The sequence below is a fragment of the Neoarius graeffei genome, chromosome 15 (genome assembly GCF_027579695.1).
Source record: "Neoarius graeffei isolate fNeoGra1 chromosome 15, fNeoGra1.pri, whole genome shotgun sequence".
Lineage (NCBI taxonomy): Eukaryota > Metazoa > Chordata > Actinopteri > Siluriformes > Ariidae > Neoarius > Neoarius graeffei.
In genome coordinates, this window is record NC_083583.1 from 13,289,876 (window position 1) to 13,310,128 (window position 20,253).

A 20,253-nucleotide genomic window follows, 5' to 3' on the forward strand; every position below is an offset into this window, starting at 1 on the left:
GAATCTTTTGATGATATTATGCACTGTAGATGATGATATGTTCAAACTCTTTGCAATTTTACACTGTCGAACTCCTTTCTGATATTGCTCCACTATTTGTCGGCGCAGAATTAGGGGGATTGGTGATCCTCTTCCCATCTTTACTTCTGAGAGCCGCTGCCACTCCTAGATGCTCTTTTTATACCCAGTCATGTTAATGACCTATTGCCAATTGACCTAATGAGTTGCAATTTGGTCCTCCAGCTGTTCCTTTTTTGTACCTTTAACTTTTCCAACCTCTTATTGCCCCTGTCCCAACTTTTTTGAGATGTGTTGCTGTCATGAAATTTCAAATGAGCCAATATTTGGCATGAAATTTCAAAATGTCTCACTTTCGACATTTGATATGTTGTCTATGTTCTATTGTGAATACAATATCAGTTTTTGAGATTTGTAAATTATTGCATTCCGTTTTATTTACAATTTGTACTTTGTCCCAACTTTTTTGGAATCGGGGTTGTAAAGAGAAATGACAGTCATTAAGACATGAAGAAGTGTCTTTTAATAAATAAAAATAAAGAAAAAACTTTGAATTAGAAGATGTGTTCAAACTTTTGACTAGTACTGTATGTTAATGTCAGTTTCTGGGACGGTAATATGCAGCCTTATGAACGCTACTCTTAAGTAAGTGAATCAAAAAGCAGTGTTTATGTCAGCGTCTTGCTAAAGCTCTTAAAGTGATTATATACAATTTTGTCAGTTGTCATGAACACGAACGTGAAAGTGAAGAAGGCCTTTCTTATGTCAGCTGATGTTTATTGGAATAAATGCTTATATAGATTTATGTAGGTGAGGAGCAATACCTTGAGTAAACTGTTACAGAAGTGTTTTCGTACCCACACTAGATGAATGAACAGCTTTAAGATATTCTTAAACTATCCTAAACATTTATGAAATGCTAAATTTCAGTGTATTTACTTATAACTTGAAGAATTCTTATAGTATAACTTTAAGTGGGGTGGCACGGTGGTGTAGTGGTTAGCGCTGTCGCCTCACAGCAAGAAGGTCCGGGTTCGAGCCCTGGGGCCAGCGAGGGCCTTTCTGTGCGGAGTTTGCATGTTCTCCCCGTGTCCGCGTGGGTTTCCTCCGGGTGCTCCGGTTTCCCCCACAGTCCAAAGACATGCAGGTTAGGTTCACTGGTGACTCTAAATTGACCGTAGGTGTGAATGTGAGTGTGAATGGTTGTCTGTGTCTATGTGTCAGCCCTGTGATGACCTGGCGACTTGTCCAGGGTGTACCCCGCCTTTCGCCCGTAGTCAGCTGGGATAGGCTCCAGCTTGCCTGCGACCCTGTAGAACAGGGTAAAGCAGCTAGAGATAATGCGATGAGAAGAGATAACTTTAAGTGACTTTCCATGACTTCTTCAAGATCATAAAATGCTGTTAAAAAGAACGTTTAAGATGTCATGTACAGTTACTAAATTTAACATTTAAATGTACTTAAAGTCACGACTACTTTTAAGAATACCAATATAGGATCTTAAAGTTACTAGTATATTTAATGAATTTAAAAAGTTCAGTAAAGATACTTAAAATTACGAGTAAATTTAAGGGATGGTCTGAAAGGTAACTTAAAGGTACACTGCCTTTCAGATTTTTCAAGTGTAGGTCGTAAAAAGAATTTTCCCTGACACCTAATTATTGTTGTTTAGTGGACCGAAAGCTACTGAATTTGAATCACAGACTTCCAATTTTGTTAGTTTTTTTTAAATAGAACAATTAATGAATTTAGAGCCACGTGGCCCTAAATTCTCCGCTATTTTTTCCTCCTGCACCATGACCCAATTCAAGATACTATGTCATGCATCACGTGGTGTTATTTCCCCGTTCGCACAAGGCATTGCAGGATACAAATTTGAAACAGGAGAGAAAACTGGAGTACGTGAGTGTGCGAATGAAGCGTGAAAGACCGACTACAGTAACGGAAAGTGAGAAGAAAAGACGTTATGTTATATACGAAGGAAAGGAAACGCAGGACCAAACTAATAAATATCGGCAGTCAGCGAGCACCTCGGTGTGATCAGCTGTTTGTTTAGCAACAGAATGATGTAACTGTCAGTGCACGCTCAAAGGTAAACCTGTAGATGGCAGTAATGCAACACTGTGGATGTCAGTTGCTGTAAAACCCAAAAGAAGAAGAAGAAGGTAAATCTGCGCATGCACACACGGACTTCCTCTGTCTACTTGACTACACGAAGTGAGCGATTTCATGCACATTATTTGCCCGGGAATCCCCTCAAATTAAAGAGAACTGAAGTCATTTTTAAACTTGCTTTATTGCTTAATTAATGTGTTATTCAATTACGTTTTCAGTTTTAGTAACCTTATATCGTGACTCGTATTGGCAACTAATTGCAATTAAATATTATACTTATCGGCCTATTCAGTTTTTAGCCGTGTTGAATTTAGTTCGTTTGGTCCACAGCAGGTGTCGCTTATCCGCGCGATCTTCACCAGACTTGTGCGAGACTTTGAAACGTGAAGTGTCAGCCAGATGTCAGTGCTGCCATTTTGAAAACTGTTTTCCAAACGAAATATTGCACAAAAACAAGTTTAAATGACGATTACTGCCTACTTTTTTTTCAAATGTTCCTGATTGCTATCAAAACAAACAAAACTTCCGGCTTGATTACGTCAGCATTCGAAAGAGGGCGCGTGCGTCTTTTGACAACGTTGGCAGATGTCGGTCACTTTGATTTCCGCTGTACGTTTTACTTCCATCCTACGATGTCTCGCACAGGTCTCAACGAATCTCGTTTACGGCCGTCGCTTTGACATACGGACTGCTATATTACAGAGCGTATTTCAGACACTCATAACTTTCTATAGCAGCGACAAAATAGCGATCAAAAATGCATTCCGTTATTTAATAAAATGAGATAAATAGAATTTTGAGAATAAAAAAAATTTGCCTTCAGTTCTCCTTTAAATAACTTCCCAGCCACAGAATGGCCTGATATTTTGTGAGATATTACAGAAATAAACATATATCACAATGAACAAATTTCAGACGGAACTAAATTTCACCGATTTTATGAAATCGAAAGGCCGTCTGGCTTTCAATACACTACAAAATTTAAGGTTCCTTTAAGGTTGAGATTAAATGCAATTAAATTCACCTTTTCACCGAGTGCCAGTTAATTCTTACAAGGAAACTTTATCGATTCCCAGTATATAACAAATCAAAGTGTGTGGTAAGTAACAGGTTAACCCCCCCATGGTTTGTTTGTGTTAACTGTAGAGTGTAAATCCAAATTACACCTACCTGGTTGAGAAAAGTGTGCCTGATAAGAACTCCCAGCTATACACCTGACCATTGTCTTGCTGTGTCAGCACATTTATCTCCATATAAATCCAGACAACCAGAACAAGCAGCTCTTCAAGCTGGTTCAGAAAATTCAAACACACACACACACACACACACACACACACACACACACACAAAAACAAAACAAAACAGCGCATATTGGTGGTTATGAAATGTAATATGCATCAAAACAAATTCTTTCTCTCTCTCTCTCTCTCTCTCTCTCTCTCTCTCTCACATTGCCCGGACTGTCGTCTGGTTCACACTGCTCTATGGTGTGCAAAAGAAGGCCTCCAGTACAATTGAGAGTGAGGTTCTTGCTTGGCTCATCTATTGAGCTAAGTTCCTTTAGGGCGTTTAGTATTTCAGTGAGGTATTGCTTCTGTGAGTTGAAAAGAGAAAAAAGTGAGATCATATACACACTGACAAATCGTTTCAATAAACTGACATCGAAAGCAACACAAAGTTATTTTAGAAATGACTCGCAGTATTTACAGACACGTCACCTTTGAGTCGTGTGCCATCTCCACTGGTTCATTTGCAATTCTGTGTAATATTAGCTCAGCGTACTGCAATGTACATGACAAGATTAATGCCAAAGAATATTAACAATTATTCTATTCACATTAACTGGATATGAGCAATCACACGCTCTGATTGGCTACTCTACTGCTCGGATATCAGCTCATATACCATGAGTAGAGACAAACAAAATGGCAGAGTGTGTTGCTGAACCAACCGAGGACGAAATAAAAACTACTCGAAAACAAAACCCCAAAAATAAATTTTATAATAGAACACATCTTTTTTATTTTTCAAGAATTATTATCATTATTATTATTATTATTGCATTTTTCACAAATTGTTCCTGTCATTTCATCAGTTTGTTTACATTCTAAATGGAAATGAGTTTGTTGGACATTTTGTATAAAGTTTTTATTTATCAAATTTGCAAAAAATAAAAATAAAAATGCTCCGTTTCTCAAAATCCAGTGAATGTGAATATAATAAAACAGTTATTCCACTCAATCTCGTCGTACATGGCTTATAGCCGACTCGGTGCTACGTGTCTCGTCAGCTGTCAGCTCATGTACGACTCGATTTCGTGGAATAACTGTTAATTGCCTCATAGATGTATGTACAGTAATGACGTTAAAAAAAAAGAAAAAAAAATCACTGACCCGGAGGAGGGCTGGTAAGTCTGATGTTGATGAACCCATTCTAGCTATAGAGTCACTTACTGAAAAAAAGAGAAAGAAATTTAAAAAGCTCTGTATACGGAATATACAGTGCTGCGCAAAAGTCTGAGACACCCTGTTTTTTTTTTTCATATAAACTTCTATTTTATGACTTCTACATGATCGAGTCAGTACAAAAACATTTTAGAGTTCCAAACGTTTGTTCATTTTCCAGCATAAAATTAAATCTCGTTATCTCTAGCCACTTTATCCTGTTCTACAGGCAAGCTGGAGCCTATCCCAGCTGACTACGGGCGAAAGGCGGGGTACACCCTGGACAAGTCGCCAGGTCATCACAGGGCTGACACATAGACACAGACAACCATTCACACTCACATTCACACCTACGGTCAATTTAGAGTCACCAGTGAACCTAACCTGCATGTCTTTGGACTGTGGGGGAAACCGGAGCACCCGGAGGAAACCCACGCGGACACGGGGAGAACATGCAAACTCCGCACAGAAAGGCCCTCGCTGGCCACGGGGCTCGAACCCGGACCTTCTTGCTGTGAGGCGACAGCGCTAACCACTACGCCACCGTGCCGCCCATAAAATTAAATGTTACAGGAAAAAAAAAGTTTATATCTGAGCAACATATGACATAAGAGAGCACGTTTCAGATTAAAAAAAGAAAACATAATGAAGGCTGCTGGGTTTTGGTGCAAAATGAAGAAGCGAGTGTGACAGTCAAAGTGTCCAGAAGAACTGGGGCTGGTTCTGTAAGATGCTCAGTAAAACCTACAGCTCATTTAAAAAGAAGAAGAAGAACAACAACTTTATTCATCACACGCTTGTGAAATTCCTCTCTGCATTTAACCCATCTGAAGCAGTGAACACACACGTGCACACACGTGAGTAATGAGCACACATACATACCCAGAGCAGTGGGCAGCCATGCTAACAGCACCCGGGGAGCAGTTGAGAGTTAGGTACCTTGCTCAAGGGCACCTCAGCCCAAAGCCGTCCCATATTAACCTAATGTGCATGTCTTTGGACTGTGGGGGAAACCGGAGCACCTGGAGGAAACCCACGCAGACACAGGGAGAACATGCAAACTCAGCACAGAAAGGCCCCTGCCAGCCACTGGGCTCGAACCCGGAACCTTCTTGGTGTGAGGCGACCGTACCGCCCAATTTCCTTATAAAACTGCACTCATTGTACCTGAGACTACTATTTATTTATTTAAAGCAAAGGGTCGTCTCACACCAAATATTGCCTTTGTTCTATTGATTTATTATGGCTTACTGCTTACAGTTTATAGTATTTTTTTAATATGGAAACATTTCATTTCATTATTTTTTAAACCATTTTTGGTTTACAGCATTTCTTTACATGCTCCTAAGACTTTTGCACAGTACTGTATGTATATATACGGCCTCATATTCCACTGTCATTTCCCATTGAATTACTTAAGGTGTCCGTGGCCCTCCGGATCCGAATGCTCCTCTGCACTCGTACATTTTCATCTTCATCTGGTGTTAAATCTGTAAGAGAACAGTATCTTTTATTTTCAGTTTGCTGGATGCACTTTGTATTACACTGTGGATTTGATTTTTTCCAATGATACAAAATACATGTAAAAATTGTCATATGTAATTTTTTTTTTTACCCTGAGTACACAGGTAACCCAAGGTCATGTTGCAGTAGGGTGTGGTCACCAGCTGGAACGGATCCATTCTCATGTAGGTGCAAAAATGTTGACTAGGGTTATCAGGATGCTGACCCATGGGCATTCCTGGACATTTAGTGTAAAAAGAAACAGAATATTTACTCTTTATTTACAAAAGCATCAAGAAGAAATATATTCATTCATGCCAGAAACTGTAACTACACGTTTATGTTTCATTCCTTAAATCACTATTCTTGCTTATTCAGTTCATCTTAAAGCACATTATGAACTAAAGTGAAATTAAAAGGAAATTATAGCCAGTTACTGAAATTACATAGGACAGTAACTAAAAGGTATTTGCATATACTGTATTTTGGAAAACAAGCAAGCAAACAAACAAACAAACAAACAAACAAACAAACAAACAAACAAACAACCCCCCCCCCCCCTGAAAAAGTAAAAAAAATTTTAAGCAATTTGAATTTTACATTGTTATCACTTAAGGCTGAGTGATATGATGATGCGATGTTGACATTGTGATAAATTATGACACAATAAATTTTTCTGATACATATATAGATATTGTAATACCTTAATTTGCCTTAAAAATTACAAACTGCTGATGTGATGTCAACATATTTTTACTTAATGTTTAAAATGTAAAGAACCCAAAAAAATTATTTCAGAGATAAATATTTTGAGTCATATTTTTATAAATTAAAAATGTTTTTAATATAAAAAAAATTTATAGACATTCCCAAACAAGTTTTTTAATGCAAGTGTCAAACCGTGGTTTTTTTTTTGTGTGTTTGTTTTGTTTTAGTTTTTTTTTATTTAAATGCAACACTACTGTATTGCTGGGAAACCTATATCCTGTGATACATATTGTATACTATAGAACTGTATTTGAAAATCATGATATATGATATGATATATGATATTGATGTCATACCACCCAACCCTATTATCGCAAAATAATCATGATATCATTATCACAAATATCAAGATATCATATCAAAACATTTTCATCCAACACATTCTTCCTGACATTTTATTACAATTGCTAGATTAATTACAATATGTTGTTCAAATCATTTTTCCCCTGCAAAAAAACCAAACAAAACGATTAATTTTGGATTGTAGATTTATTCGAATATCAACCCACATTTTATGTGGACCATTCTGGAATTCTGTTGTTTTTAGAGACATTGTAAACAAGACATATATCTTCACTGTTTTCTATTAAAAAAAACCAAACAAACATGGGGTGTGCAAACATTTGCACTCAACTGTAAAGCTTCAGAAGTGCCAATCTGAAGGTTCTGATGGTTCGGAAACTTTAAATCCATACAACATAACTACTGTAGCGGGTTTTATAATTCAGAACTAACTATTGTACCATGTCCATATTAGTGCAAGATATTTCTCAGAATATAATCAGAATAAAAATCTTTGATGCATAATATTCTAAATATTATGTAATCTGTAGATATGTCATATCCAGACATATTATTTTTGTTTGCTTCTGCCAAATATATTTTTTAAAATCTAAATAATTTGAATCTAATAATCTATAGAATAAGCGGCAAAGTTTGTTTGTTTGTTTGTCTTGAGCTAATGTCGCCATTTCTCAACGGATTTTCACCAAATTTGGCAAGTAGGTACAGGAGATAGCCACAATTTGGCAGAACTCAGAAATTCCATATTTGGGCCCAAGGGGGTCCCCGGTGGGCCCCTGGGTGGTGGATGTTTGGATTTTTGTTTGTCTTGGGTTAACATCACCATTTCTCGATGGATCTTCACTAAATTTGACATGGAAGTCTGGGGGCAACCCAGAATTTTGCAAAACTCGGGCAACACCGGGTAACCTGCTAGTCTAATTATAAACCTCAGATTCAAGCAAGTTAGTCATTGGAGCCACTTGACCAGAATAAAGCAGAACTTGAAGATGCAATATAGAAGTATCTTGTGTATTAATGAACGCAGCCTTTCTTTTTTCCATTCATATTTGACTCACTTTCTCCCACTAGCGTGAGAGTAAAAACCTTATTATTACAGGTTTTTTGTAGGGATCCCAATCCCGTGAGTATCTAATACTCAGAATCCAAGCAACTAGGTTCAAAATAAAAGCCATCACATGGATTTAGACCATAAAGCTTGAGAAAGAGATAAGGGACAGTGGAGACCACAAGGATTTTTAAAGACAGCTCACGACAGGCTTGAGTTAACTAATAAATTGAAAATAAATCTTGACTAATACCATTATATCACATCTCACCTGTGACAAAGAAAGAACTTCGAAAGTCAATCTTACGACAGTTCCAGCTATCTCGCAGTATTTCTTACACATTTAGCCTCGATTGCCACAAATCTCACTTGTTGCAAATAGGAAGGGAAAAGAGCAAACATGACATAGCAAACTGGACAGGATTTTTTCCCCCCCTACTCACCAGGAATAACACATCCATTGTCAGAGCCCATCAAACTCTCACCGATCCACCAGCCTGGAGCTGTCGTATTGAGGCCCTTGAACACTTTGGAAACAAAATCCTTGATTTTACAGTCCAGATAGTTCAGAAGTTTCCCTCCTTCATTCTCACACACTTCACTCGCCCGTCTCCATGACTGTGGCTTTGCAATGAATTCATACAACACGTCCTGAAAAACGGATTTGTTGATATTTTGGTTGTCTGATACATTTTGGTACGTCTTTAGGAACCCAGCGTGAGAGGATAAAAGAAAAGTCCCTGAGATCCAACAATAAATGCAGAGTTGCTTTAGGAGAGGCATTGTGGAAAGAGCCAAAAACGAGCAAACTTCACTTTCAGTAAAGATTGAGGAGACTGGAAAACATGGAGCTTCTGCCCATCTTAGGCAAATTGGAGCAACTCTCTTTGTGAAAACAGTGGATGTGAGCTAACTTCCTCATTTTCATTAGGAAAATGATAGGAGACACTCAAACTACATGCAAAGTCCGATTTCAGCTGTGCCTTGGCTCAAAGATTGCTTTTTGGATTGCTTAGACTATGCAGTACAAAATGAGATAATGATATGATATGATATATAAAATGTTATAATCATGTTGTCTGTTATCACCCACATGAGGATGGGTTCCCTTTTGAGTCTGGTTCCTCTCGAGGTTTCTTCCTCGTGTTGTCTGAGGAAGTTTTTCCTTGCCACCGTTGCCACAGGCTGCTCATTGGGGATAGATTCAGGAAAAAATTAACTCATGTTTGAAGTCATTAAAATTCTGTAAAGCTGCTTTGCGACAATGTCTACTGTTAAAAGCGCTATAAAAATAAACTTGACTTGATATATGCAATATACACAAATGATACAATACTATACACATACAATAGTGTATATATGTTACAGGTCGGTGTATATGTTGTATATCATGTATATATGTTGTAGGTCAAGTGGAATTTTTCAACTTGGGTTAGAATTTTTAACCCAGTTCATAATTTGCTACTTGTATTAGGGAAACTTAGTCTCCAGGGTTAGGTTTAGGGTTAGGATTTGAGAGGACTTTGTATTTTAAACTACTTGATGATGTAGTAAGACTGGACTCATTAATAAATTCAAAGTATATATCACTCCTTCCATTGCAGTTGTTGCTGGTCTTGTGGTTAATGTGTCTGATTAAGAATCAGGAGGTTCTGAGTTCAAATCCTGTTTTGGTATGAGAAAAGGATGTTTAAAAAAATGCTAATTAGGTAAACAGACAGATAAGAGGAAAATACTGGGTAGGTGTAGACAGAGAGGTGGATGGAAGAAAGAAAGACAAAAGAAGTGATGGAAAATCATGTTTAAGAATCTTAGATAATCCAAAATTTGACCTAGGTTGGGAATTAGGTTAAAAATTTTAACCCAGGTCAAATAAAACCCCCACCTAGGTTGATTTTTTTTTTTTTACCTGTAACATACACAAATACAATATACAACCCCGATTCCAAAAAAGTTGGGACAAAGTACACATTGTAAATAAAACCGGAATGCAATGATGTGGAAGTTTCAAAATTCCATATTTTATTCAGAATAGAACATAGATGACATATCAAATGTTTAAACTGAGAAAATGTATCATTTAAAGAGAAAAATTAGGTGATTTTAAATTTCATGACAACAACACATCTCAAAAAAGTTGGGACAAGGCCATGTTTACCACTGTGAGACATCCCCTTTTCTCTTTACAACAGTCTGTAAACGTCTGGGGACTGAGGAGACAAGTTGCTCAAGTTTAGGAATAAGAATGTTAACCCATTCTTGTCTAATGTAGGATTCTAGTTGCTCAACTGTCTTAGGTCTTTTTTGTCGTATCTTCCGTTTTATGATGCGCCAAATGTTTTCTATGGGTGAAAGATCTGGACTGCAGGCTGGCCAGTTCAGTACCCGGACCCTTCTTCTACGCAGCCATGATGCTGTAATTGATGCAGTATGTGGTTTGGCATTGTCATGTTGGAAAATGCAAGGTCTTCCCTGAAAGAGACGTCGTCTGGATGGGAGCATATGTTGCTCTAGAACCTGGATATACCTTTCAGCATTGATGGTGTCTTTCCAGATGTGTAAGCTGCCCATGCCACATGCACTAATGCAACCCCATACCATCAGAGATGCAGGCTTCTGAACTGAGCGCTGATAACAACTTGGGTCGTCCTTCTCCTCTTTAGTCCGAATGACACGGCGTCCCTGATTTCCATAAAGAACTTCAGATTTTGATTCGTCTGACCACAGAACAGTCACAGTCCATTTTAAATGAGCCTTGGCCCAGAGAAGACGTCTGCGCTTCTGGATCATGTTTAGATACGGCTTCTTCTTTGAACTATAGAGTTTTAGCTGGCAACGGCGGATGGCACGGTGAATTGTGTTCACAGATAATGTTCTCTGGAAATATTCCTGAGCCCATTTTGTGATTTCCAATACAGAAGCATGCCTGCATGTGATGCAGTGCCGTCTAAGGGCCCGAAGATCATGGGCACCCAGTATGGTTTTCCGGCCTTGACCCTTACGCACAGAGATTCTTCCAGATTCTCTGAATCTTTTGATGATATTATGCACTGTAGATGATGATATGTTCAAACTCTTTGCAATTTTACACTGTCGAACTCCTTTCTGATATTGCTCCACTATTTGTCGGCGCAGAATTAGGGGGATTGGTGATCCTCTTCCCATCTTTACTTCTGAGAGCCGCTGCCACTCCAAGATGCTCTTTTTATACCCAGTCATGTTAATGACCTATTGCCAGTTGACCTAATGAGTTGCAATTTGGTCCTCCAGCTGTTCCTTTTTTGTACCTTTAACTTTTCCAGCCTCTTATTGCCCCTGTCCCAACTTTTTTGAGATGTGTTGCTGTCATGAAATTTCAAATGAGCCAATATTTGGCATGAAATTTCAAAATGTCTCACTTTCGACATTTGATATGTTGTCTATGTTCTATTGTGAATACAATATCAGTTTTTGAGATTTGTAAATTATTGCATTCTGTTTTTATTTACAATTTGTACTTTGTCCCAACTTTTTTGGAATCGGGGTTGTACACAATACAAAGGTGGCATGGTGGTGTAGTGGTTAGCACTGTTGCGTTACAGCAAGAAGGTTCTGGATTCAAGCCCAGTGGCTGGCTGATGGGGGCCTTTCTGTGCGGAGTTTGCATGTTCTCCCCGTGTCCGCGTGGGTTTCCTCCGGGTGCTCCGGTTTCCCCTACAGTCCAAAGACATGCAGGTTAGGCTAATTGGTGGCTCTAAATTGACCGTAGGTGTGAATGTGAGGGTGAATGGTTGTTTGTGTCTATGTGTCAGCCCTGTGATGACCTGCCGACTTGTCTGGGATCGAGTCTCTCCCACCTCTCGCCCACAGTCAGCTGGGATAGGCTCCAGCTTGCCCATGACCCTGTACAGGATAAGCGGCTACAGATAATGGATGGAATACAATGTTCACAAATGATACGCACAGACTGCTTTTTGACTGAATTTAAGTGGATAAAAGAAATGAAACACTTGCTTTTGCTTGAGTGATGGCCTACTTGAGCAGAAAATAGTTTCACAAATGGATAAATCTGTAAACAAAACAAAACAAAAACAGCTAAACAAAACCCATCCTCTAATAAATCTAATTACATACAAGCTACAAACTCTCGTGAAGCTCTCATTGTTTTTTCTCATGTCAATCCCTGTTGTCTGAGATGAAAAGTGTCACTGAATTAGTATTGGAACATATGAACATTTAGTACACTATCGTATTAAAGGAAAGCGATGAGATTTTTTCTAAACCTGGGCCCTATTTTTCCATCTCTTTGGGTCCAAAATATTTACCAGGAACAAAAATTAAAAATTGGCTTAGAATGCTACCGGCATTACTTTGTAAATAGACATCTTCACAAATTCTGCATGACTTCTCCTTTTGTAAAGATCAGAAAACAGTCCCTGTGCACGGGCACTGAATGGGGTTCTGCGTTAGAGACCGGAAGAAAAGAAGGGTTAAAGGAACAGTCCACCGTACTTCCATAATGAAATATGTTCTTCTCTGAATTGAGACGAGCTGATCCGTACCTCTCCGAGCTTTGCGCGACCTCCCAGTCAGTCAGACGCGCTGTCACTCCTGTTAGCAATGTAGTTAGGCTCAGCATGGCCAATGGTATTTTTTGGGGCTGTAGTTAGATGCGACCAAACTGTTCCGCGTTTTTCCTGTTTACACAGGTTTATATGACCAGTGACATGAAACAAAGTTCAGTTACACAAATTGAAACGTGGCGATTTTCTATGCTATGGAAAGTCCGCACTATAATGACAGGCGTACTAACACCTTCTGCGCGCTTCGACAGCGCATTGATACCTTCACTCGGAGTTGTACCATTTTTTTTAGACAGGGCGGACGGACCAGGGAATTCGCCTGCCTGGCCGTGCCCGACGAGGAGCGCTCTCGGCCGGCTTGGGAGGCAGACGGCAGCCCCTCCTGGAAGTGTGGTTTTACCATGGGCCTCATGCGGAAAAATGACAAAGTCCCAATTTTACCATGGGGCTCGAGTTGTACCATTTTTTTAGACAGGGCGGACGGACCAGGGCATTCGGCCGCCTGGCCGTGCCCGAAGAGGAGTGAAGGTATCAATGCGCTGTCGAAGTGCGCAGAAGGTGTTAGTACGCCTGTCATTATAGTGCAGACTTTCCATAGCATAGAAAATCGCCACGTTTCAATTTGTGTAATTTAACTTTGTTTCATGTCACTGGTCATATAAACCTATGTAAACAGGAAAAACGCGGAAGAGTTTGGTCACATCTAACTACAGCCCCAAAAAATACCATTGGCCATGCTAAGCCTAGCTACATTGCTAACAGGAGTAAACAGGAGTGACAGCGAGTCTGACTGACTGGGAGGTCGCACAAAGCTCAGAGAGGTACGGATCAGCTCGTCTCAATTCAGAGAAGAACATATTTCATTATGGAAGTACGGTGGACTGTTCCTTTAAACAATGAGTGTATAAACAGTCATTTTCTACAGTTTCTTTACAGTTATTGAGTTAAACAGACACAGATGTATCTCTGTAGGGATCCTTTCCATGTTGTCAGACACCTGTAATAATATTATGAGCCTGTCAGTGGTGAAAACAAGTGGTTTACTTTTAATGTACACCACTATATTACAATAAAGATTCAATAAAAGCAATATTTCAAACTTATCCCTGCTTGTTTTCTTCCTAGCTAGAGATTCCCCTTGAATTCACATGTGACACATAAATGCTACTATAAATAACATTTTTAAGCAAAAAAACCCCCAAAACACCACAAATCAAAAGGTTTTCATCACAATTTTGACATCACAATATAGAAAATCATGTGTCCCAATGGTAAAATGAACTCATTTGAATTTTTTATGCATATTATCAAACGAGGAGGTTCCAGTGCACCCTCCTTCTCTGCACTGCATGTGACGTTGGTGATACGCACATCTGAGTCAGGACGTTAAAGGTTGTGCGTGTGTGTGCGCGTGTGTAAATTTACCCTGTTGTCACTACTGCTACTACATTCTTAGATCTTTATTTTTTCTTTTAACTGTTTGTTGCTTACGATCTTATCCTGACGCAAGTTGTATACAGGGCGAATACATATAAAACCGTGACAGTATTTGAATTTTCACGCTTTTTTATAATTAATACAACACATTTCTGAAATGCTTAAGGTGTTCTCTATCTACAGGACATGGGAAGGAAACATGCTTCATCATATTTTAAAGAAGAACACCCTACCCTTTTCAAAATGGACTAAAAACCGTTTTTAATGACATTTGGTCATTTGAGATTTGGCCTTTATTTTTCTTCGCACATGATTTCTTTGTAGCAAATAAACAACTTGTCTAAATAACAACATTCAGAAAGCAGGCAGGAGAAAAATACGTATACTTTCCTACTTCCACAAGTAATTACCAGCCAGGTGTTACTCATGAAATTCACAAGATTAGTTAAACAACAAGAAATGTGACTACTTCTATAAAAGCAGAACTTCAGTGTTCTGGAGCATGCTGGTCTTTCTATCATGCTGAGAAGAAACGATATCAGCCATGACCTCAGATAAGCAATTGTTGCTGCTTATAAATCTGGGAAGGGTCATAAGGCCATCTTCAAACAATTTAAAATTCACCATTCCGCATTCTAATGAGAAGGACTGTTTACCAAAGGAAATCTGTCAATCTTTCCAGGAGTGGATCTCTCCGCAAATTCAGTCCAAGGTCAGATCATTTATGTTCATGACAGCACAATCAGAAAAAGACTGAAGAAGTATGACTTAGGGAAGGGTGGCAAGGAAAAAGTAATTTCTTTACAAAAAGAATAATGCAGCGTGACTTAGGTTTGCAGAATTGCATTTGAACAAACCATAAAAGCTCTGGAACAATACGCTTTGGGCTGAAGAGACCAAGGTGGAGATGTTTAGTCATCATTTATAATGAAAACCAAACACAGCTTATCACCCAAAACATCTTATCAGCTGTCAAACATGGCGGTGGTGGGGTGATGATTTGATTTGGGCTTGTTTTACAGCCACGAGGCCTGGGAAACCTGACGAGTCACGGACTACAGATTACGGAAATATAAAAAAAGGATACAAAATACGGAGTGGTTATGGATTTTAACATGGATGCATCACGGATGCTAGTAATTTATGGATTGGTTATGGATGTTTAAGTATATTATGGACTGGTTACGGATTTCATAGGGATGATGTATTATGGGCGGTTAATTTTACAAAATGTTGCTACGAGTTTATGTAAGAATGACACAGACGTCACAAAGATTGTCTCCATGGTGACGTTATCTGCCAATAGTAGCTATATGATGGAGGTAGAAGCGCCAGGAGTTGAGTCAATACTCACTAATCAGCAGATGAGTCTTTCGATAAGAGATGTGGAACATCTAATAATATCTAGAGAACACAACTCTGAAATGGCATTTTTGCCAAAAGGGGGTGTTTACGTATTTCACCTGAAGACTGCATTTGTATGTTTAATTTATTAATTTACTATTTAACTTTATTTATATTTCATGGAAAATATCACAGGACAGCACGGTGGTGTAGTGGTTAGCACTGTCGCCTCACAGTAAGAAGGTCCTGGGTTCGAGCCCAGCGGCCGACGAGGGCCTTTCTGTGTGGAGTTTGTATGTTCTCCCCGTGTCTGCATGGGTTTCCTCCATTTGCAGTCCAAAAACATGCAGGTTAGGTTAATTGGTGGCTCTAAATTGACTGTAGATGTGAGTGTGAATGGTTGTTTGTCTCAATGTCAGCCCTGCAAGAACCTGGCGACTTGTCCAGGGTGTACCCCACCTCTCACCCATAGTCAGCTGGGATAGACTCCAGCTTGCCTGCGACCCTGTAGAACAGGATAAGCGGCTACAGATAATGGATGGATGGAAAATATCACATATCCGCGAATAAAAGATCCACGTGTACTATATATTTTTATTTTCTGCAAATCCGTATACAGTGACTCGTCCATATTTTGTATATTTTGTAAACAGGCATTTGTGGTCATTGAGACAAACATGAACTCCACTTTATAGCAAAATATTCTTGAGACAAAAGTTAGGACATCTGTCCAGCAATTTGAGCTGGGTCAAAATGGGGTCATGCAACAGGACAATGATCTCAAGCACATCAGCAAATCAACATCTCATTTCATCTCATTATCTCTAGCCGCTTTATCCTGTTCTACAGGGTCGCAGGCAAGCTGGAGCCTATCCCAGCTGACTACGGGTGAAAGGCGGGGTACACCCTGGACAAGTCGCCAGGTCATCACAGGGCTGACACATAGACACAGACAACCACATTCACACCTAGGGTCAATTTAGAGTCACCAGTTAACCTAACCTGCATGTCTTTGGACTGTGGGGGAAACCGGAGCACCCGGAGGAAACCCACGCGGACATGGGGAGAACATGCAAACTCTGCACAGAAAGGCCCTCGCCGGCCACGGGGCTCGAACCCGGCCCTTCTTGCTGTGAGGCGACAGCGCTAACCACTACACCACCGTGCAGCCCAAATCAAGATCTAAATGTCAAAATAAAAAAAATCAAGGTGCTGGAATGTTCAAGTTAAAGTCTAGGCCTCAACCCCACTGAGACTCTGTGATGGAACTTAAGAGAGCTGTGCATCAGTGAATGCCCTCAAACATCAGAGAAGCAATGCTGGAAAGAAGAGCGGGTCAAAATTTCTCAAATGGTGTGAAAGACTGATAAACACCTACAGAAAATGCTTACTTCAAGTTGTTGTTGTTAAAAGTGATTCTATATGTAACTGAATTAGAGGGTACACTTATTTTTCCCCACCTGGGTTCTGAATGTTGGGTTACTTTTTGGGGTAAAAACACGACATATTGAAATCTTTTATGTTTTGGGTTGGGTTTTTTTTCCACCTGAGGTTATTTTTGAGGTTATTGGGTTACATGTCAATCCTGAGATCGAGATGCTGACCTCTTCTGCTCCTCGGACCTGCCTGATCCATCCTGATACCCTATGTCTGGTTGGAGTCCCATCATATCGCTCCTGTGGAGGACGGCCCCATATGGACAGTTGAAAGTCACACTTGGAAGATGCTCTGGACACTTACAGTAATGCTTTTATGGCTGAGGACTACAGTTGACTTGCTAGCTTTAGGACTGCAGTTGTCATGAACAGTTTTGCACTCAAGTTTCCATCAATGAAGAGTTTATAACATCAACGAAACTGACTTCATGTTAAAACTGTTATTGTTATAGTCATGTTGTCTGTTGTTGCCCGAATGAGGATGGGTTCCCTTTTGAGCCTGGTTCCTCTCGAGGTTTCTTCCTCATGTTGTCTGAGGGAGTTTTTCCTTGCCACCGTCACCACAGGCTTGCTCATTGGGGATAGATTAGGGATAAAATTAGCTCATGTTTAAAGTCATTCAAATTCTGTAAAGCTGCTTTGTGACAATGTCTATTGTTAAACGTGCTATACAAATAAACTTGACTTTTTTGTTTGGAGAAGATCAGTTGTTATTTAGGCCCTGAAAAATAAATATATTGCATTAGGGTGCACTAATTGATGAGCCACACCATGAAGCTATGGGAAAGGGTATTGGAGGCAAGATTGAGAAGAGAGGTAACAATCTGTGAACAGCAGTACGGGTTTATGCCAAGGAAGAGCACGTCGGATGCAATTTTTGCTTTAAGAATGTTAATGGAGAAGTACAGAGAAGGCCAGAGAAAGCTACATTGTGTGTTTGTAGACCTGGAGAAGGCACACGATAGAGTGCCGAGAGATGAGTTATGGTATTGTATGAGAAAGAGTGGAGTAAATAAGAAGTATATTAGAGTGGTGCAAGACATGTATGAGAACAGTGAAACAGCAGTGAGGTGTACAGTTGGGACAACTGAATGGTTCAAGGTGAAGATGGGACTCCATCAAGGATCTGCTTTGAGTCCTTTCTTGTTTGCCATAGTGATGGATAGCTTGACGGACGAAGTGAGGCAAGAGTCACCATGGAACATGATGTCTGCGGATGATATTGTGATATGTGGTGAAAGTAGAAAGGAGGTTGAGTTGGGTTTGGAGAGATGGAGGGATGCATTGGAATGAAAAGGAATGAAGGTGAGCAGTAGCAAAACAGAATACATGTGCATCAATGAGAAATGGGATGAGAGTGTAGTGAAGATGCAAGGAGTAGACGTAAAGAAAGTTGGTGAATTCAAGTACCTGGGGTCAACTCATCTCATTATCTCTAGCCGCTTTATCCTGTTCTACAGGGTCGCAGGCAAGCTGGAGCCTATCCCAGCTAACTACGGGCAAAAGGCTGGGTACACCCTGGACAAGTTGCCAGGTCATCACAGGGCTAACACATAGACACAGACAACCATTCACACTCACACCTACGGTCAATTTAGAGTCACCAGTTAACCTAACCTGCATGTCTTTGGACTGTCGGGGAAACCAAAGCACCCGGAGGAAACCCACGCGGACAACATGCAAACTCTGCATAGAAAGGCCCTCGCTGGCCACGGGGCTCGAACCCGGACCTTCTTGCTGTGAGGCGACAGCGCTAACCACTACACCACCGTGCCGCCCCCTGGGGTCAACTGTGCAGGAAAATGGAGGCTGCAATAGTGAGATGAGAAAGAGAGTGCAGGCAGGGTGGAGCAGTTGGAGAAGGATTCTGGGAGTCATTTGTGATTGGAAAGTCTCAGCAAAAGTGAAAGGTAAGATGTATAAGACGGTAGTGAGACCAGCTGTGATGTATGGATTGGAGACCGTACCCTTAACGAAGAGGCAGGAGGCAAAGTTGGAGGTGGCGGAGTTGAGGATGTTAAGGTTTGCGATGGGAGGTTAGACAGGATAAGGAACGAGCACATCAGAGGGAGAGCACATGTGGAGAGCTTGGGAATTAAGCTAAAATTAAAGCTTAAAAAATTAAATTAAAGAGATGAGACTGGGGGGCGGCATGGTGGTGTAGTGGTTAGCCTCACAGCAAGAAGGTCCGGGTTCGAGCCCCGTGGCTGGCGAGGGCCTTTCTGTGCGGAGTTTGCATGTTCTCCCCGTGGGTTTCCTCCGGGTGCTCCGGTTTCCCCCACAGTCCAAAGACATGCAGGTCAGGTTAACTGGTGACTCTAAATTGACCGTAGGTGTGAATGTGAGTGTGAATGGTTGTCTGTGTCTATGTTTCAGCCCTGTGATGACCTGTCCATGGTGTACCCCGCCTTTCGCCTGTAGAAGAACCTTTATTCGTCATGCACACTTCAAGCACAGTGAAATTCATTCTCTGCATTTAACCCATCTGAAGCAGTGAACGGACACACACCCAGAGCAGTGGGCAGCCCAGAGAGCAGTCAGGGGTTCGGTATCTTGCTCAAGGGCACCTCAGCCCACGTCAACCTAACTGCATGTCTTTGGATTGTGGGGGAAACCAGAGCACCCGGACGAAACCCACGCAGACACAGGGAGAACATGCAAACTCCACACAGAAGGCCCTCGCCGGCCGCTGGGTTCGAACCCGGAACCTTCTTGCTGTGAGGCGACCGTGCTAACCACTACACCACCGTGCCGCCCAGTAGTCAGCTGGGATAGGCTCCAGCTTGCCTGCGACCCTGTAGAACAGGATAAAAGCGGCTAGAGATAACGAGATGAGATGAGACTGAGATGGTATGGGCACATGTTTGAAGGAGAATGTTGAGGATGGAGCTGCCAGGCAAACGAAAACGATGAAGGCCAAAGAGGAGATACATGAAAGTGGCAGGTGTGGTAGAGAAGGATGCGGAAGACAGGGAGCAATGGAGACCAAAGATCCACTGTGGCGACCCCTAATCAGGAGCAGCCAGAAGATGATGATTAGGGTGTACTTTCTTTTTCCCCATGACTGTACAAATCATTTGTTCAGTTTTTAAAAAGAAAATCTAACAAGGGTGTAGTTTCTTATAAATACAGACCAAAGTGACAGAGTATATTATTAATTTGCTTCTTTAATTACACCTGTTTAATACTCTGCGCCATTTTGGTCTGGTCTTTCTTTTTAAGGCGTGTAGTTTCAGGTGCCGTAAATATCGCGAGAGTTGAATACAGTCACGTGG

The 20,253-nt window shown here is 40.5% G+C and overlaps 1 protein-coding gene across 1 annotated transcript in view; it reads right to left on the reverse strand.

Moving 5' to 3' along the window:
• The window catches only part of pkd1l3 (polycystic kidney disease 1-like 3), a 34,196-nt gene extending 25,156 nt beyond the window's left edge, over positions 1-9,040 (reverse strand). Inside the window, exons 1-7 of the mRNA XM_060940417.1 lie at positions 8,643-9,040; positions 6,193-6,318; positions 5,993-6,067; positions 4,527-4,585; positions 3,852-3,914; positions 3,584-3,727; positions 3,304-3,422 (exon numbers count right to left, since the gene is read on the reverse strand). Of these exons, the coding sequence (XP_060796400.1) occupies positions 3,304-3,422; positions 3,584-3,727; positions 3,852-3,914; positions 4,527-4,585; positions 5,993-6,067; positions 6,193-6,318; positions 8,643-8,982 (926 nt within the window). The 5' untranslated portion in view covers positions 8,983-9,040. The remainder of the gene's footprint in view (positions 1-3,303; positions 3,423-3,583; positions 3,728-3,851; positions 3,915-4,526; positions 4,586-5,992; positions 6,068-6,192; positions 6,319-8,642) is intronic.
• Between the last annotated feature and the right edge of the window lie 11,213 nt (positions 9,041-20,253).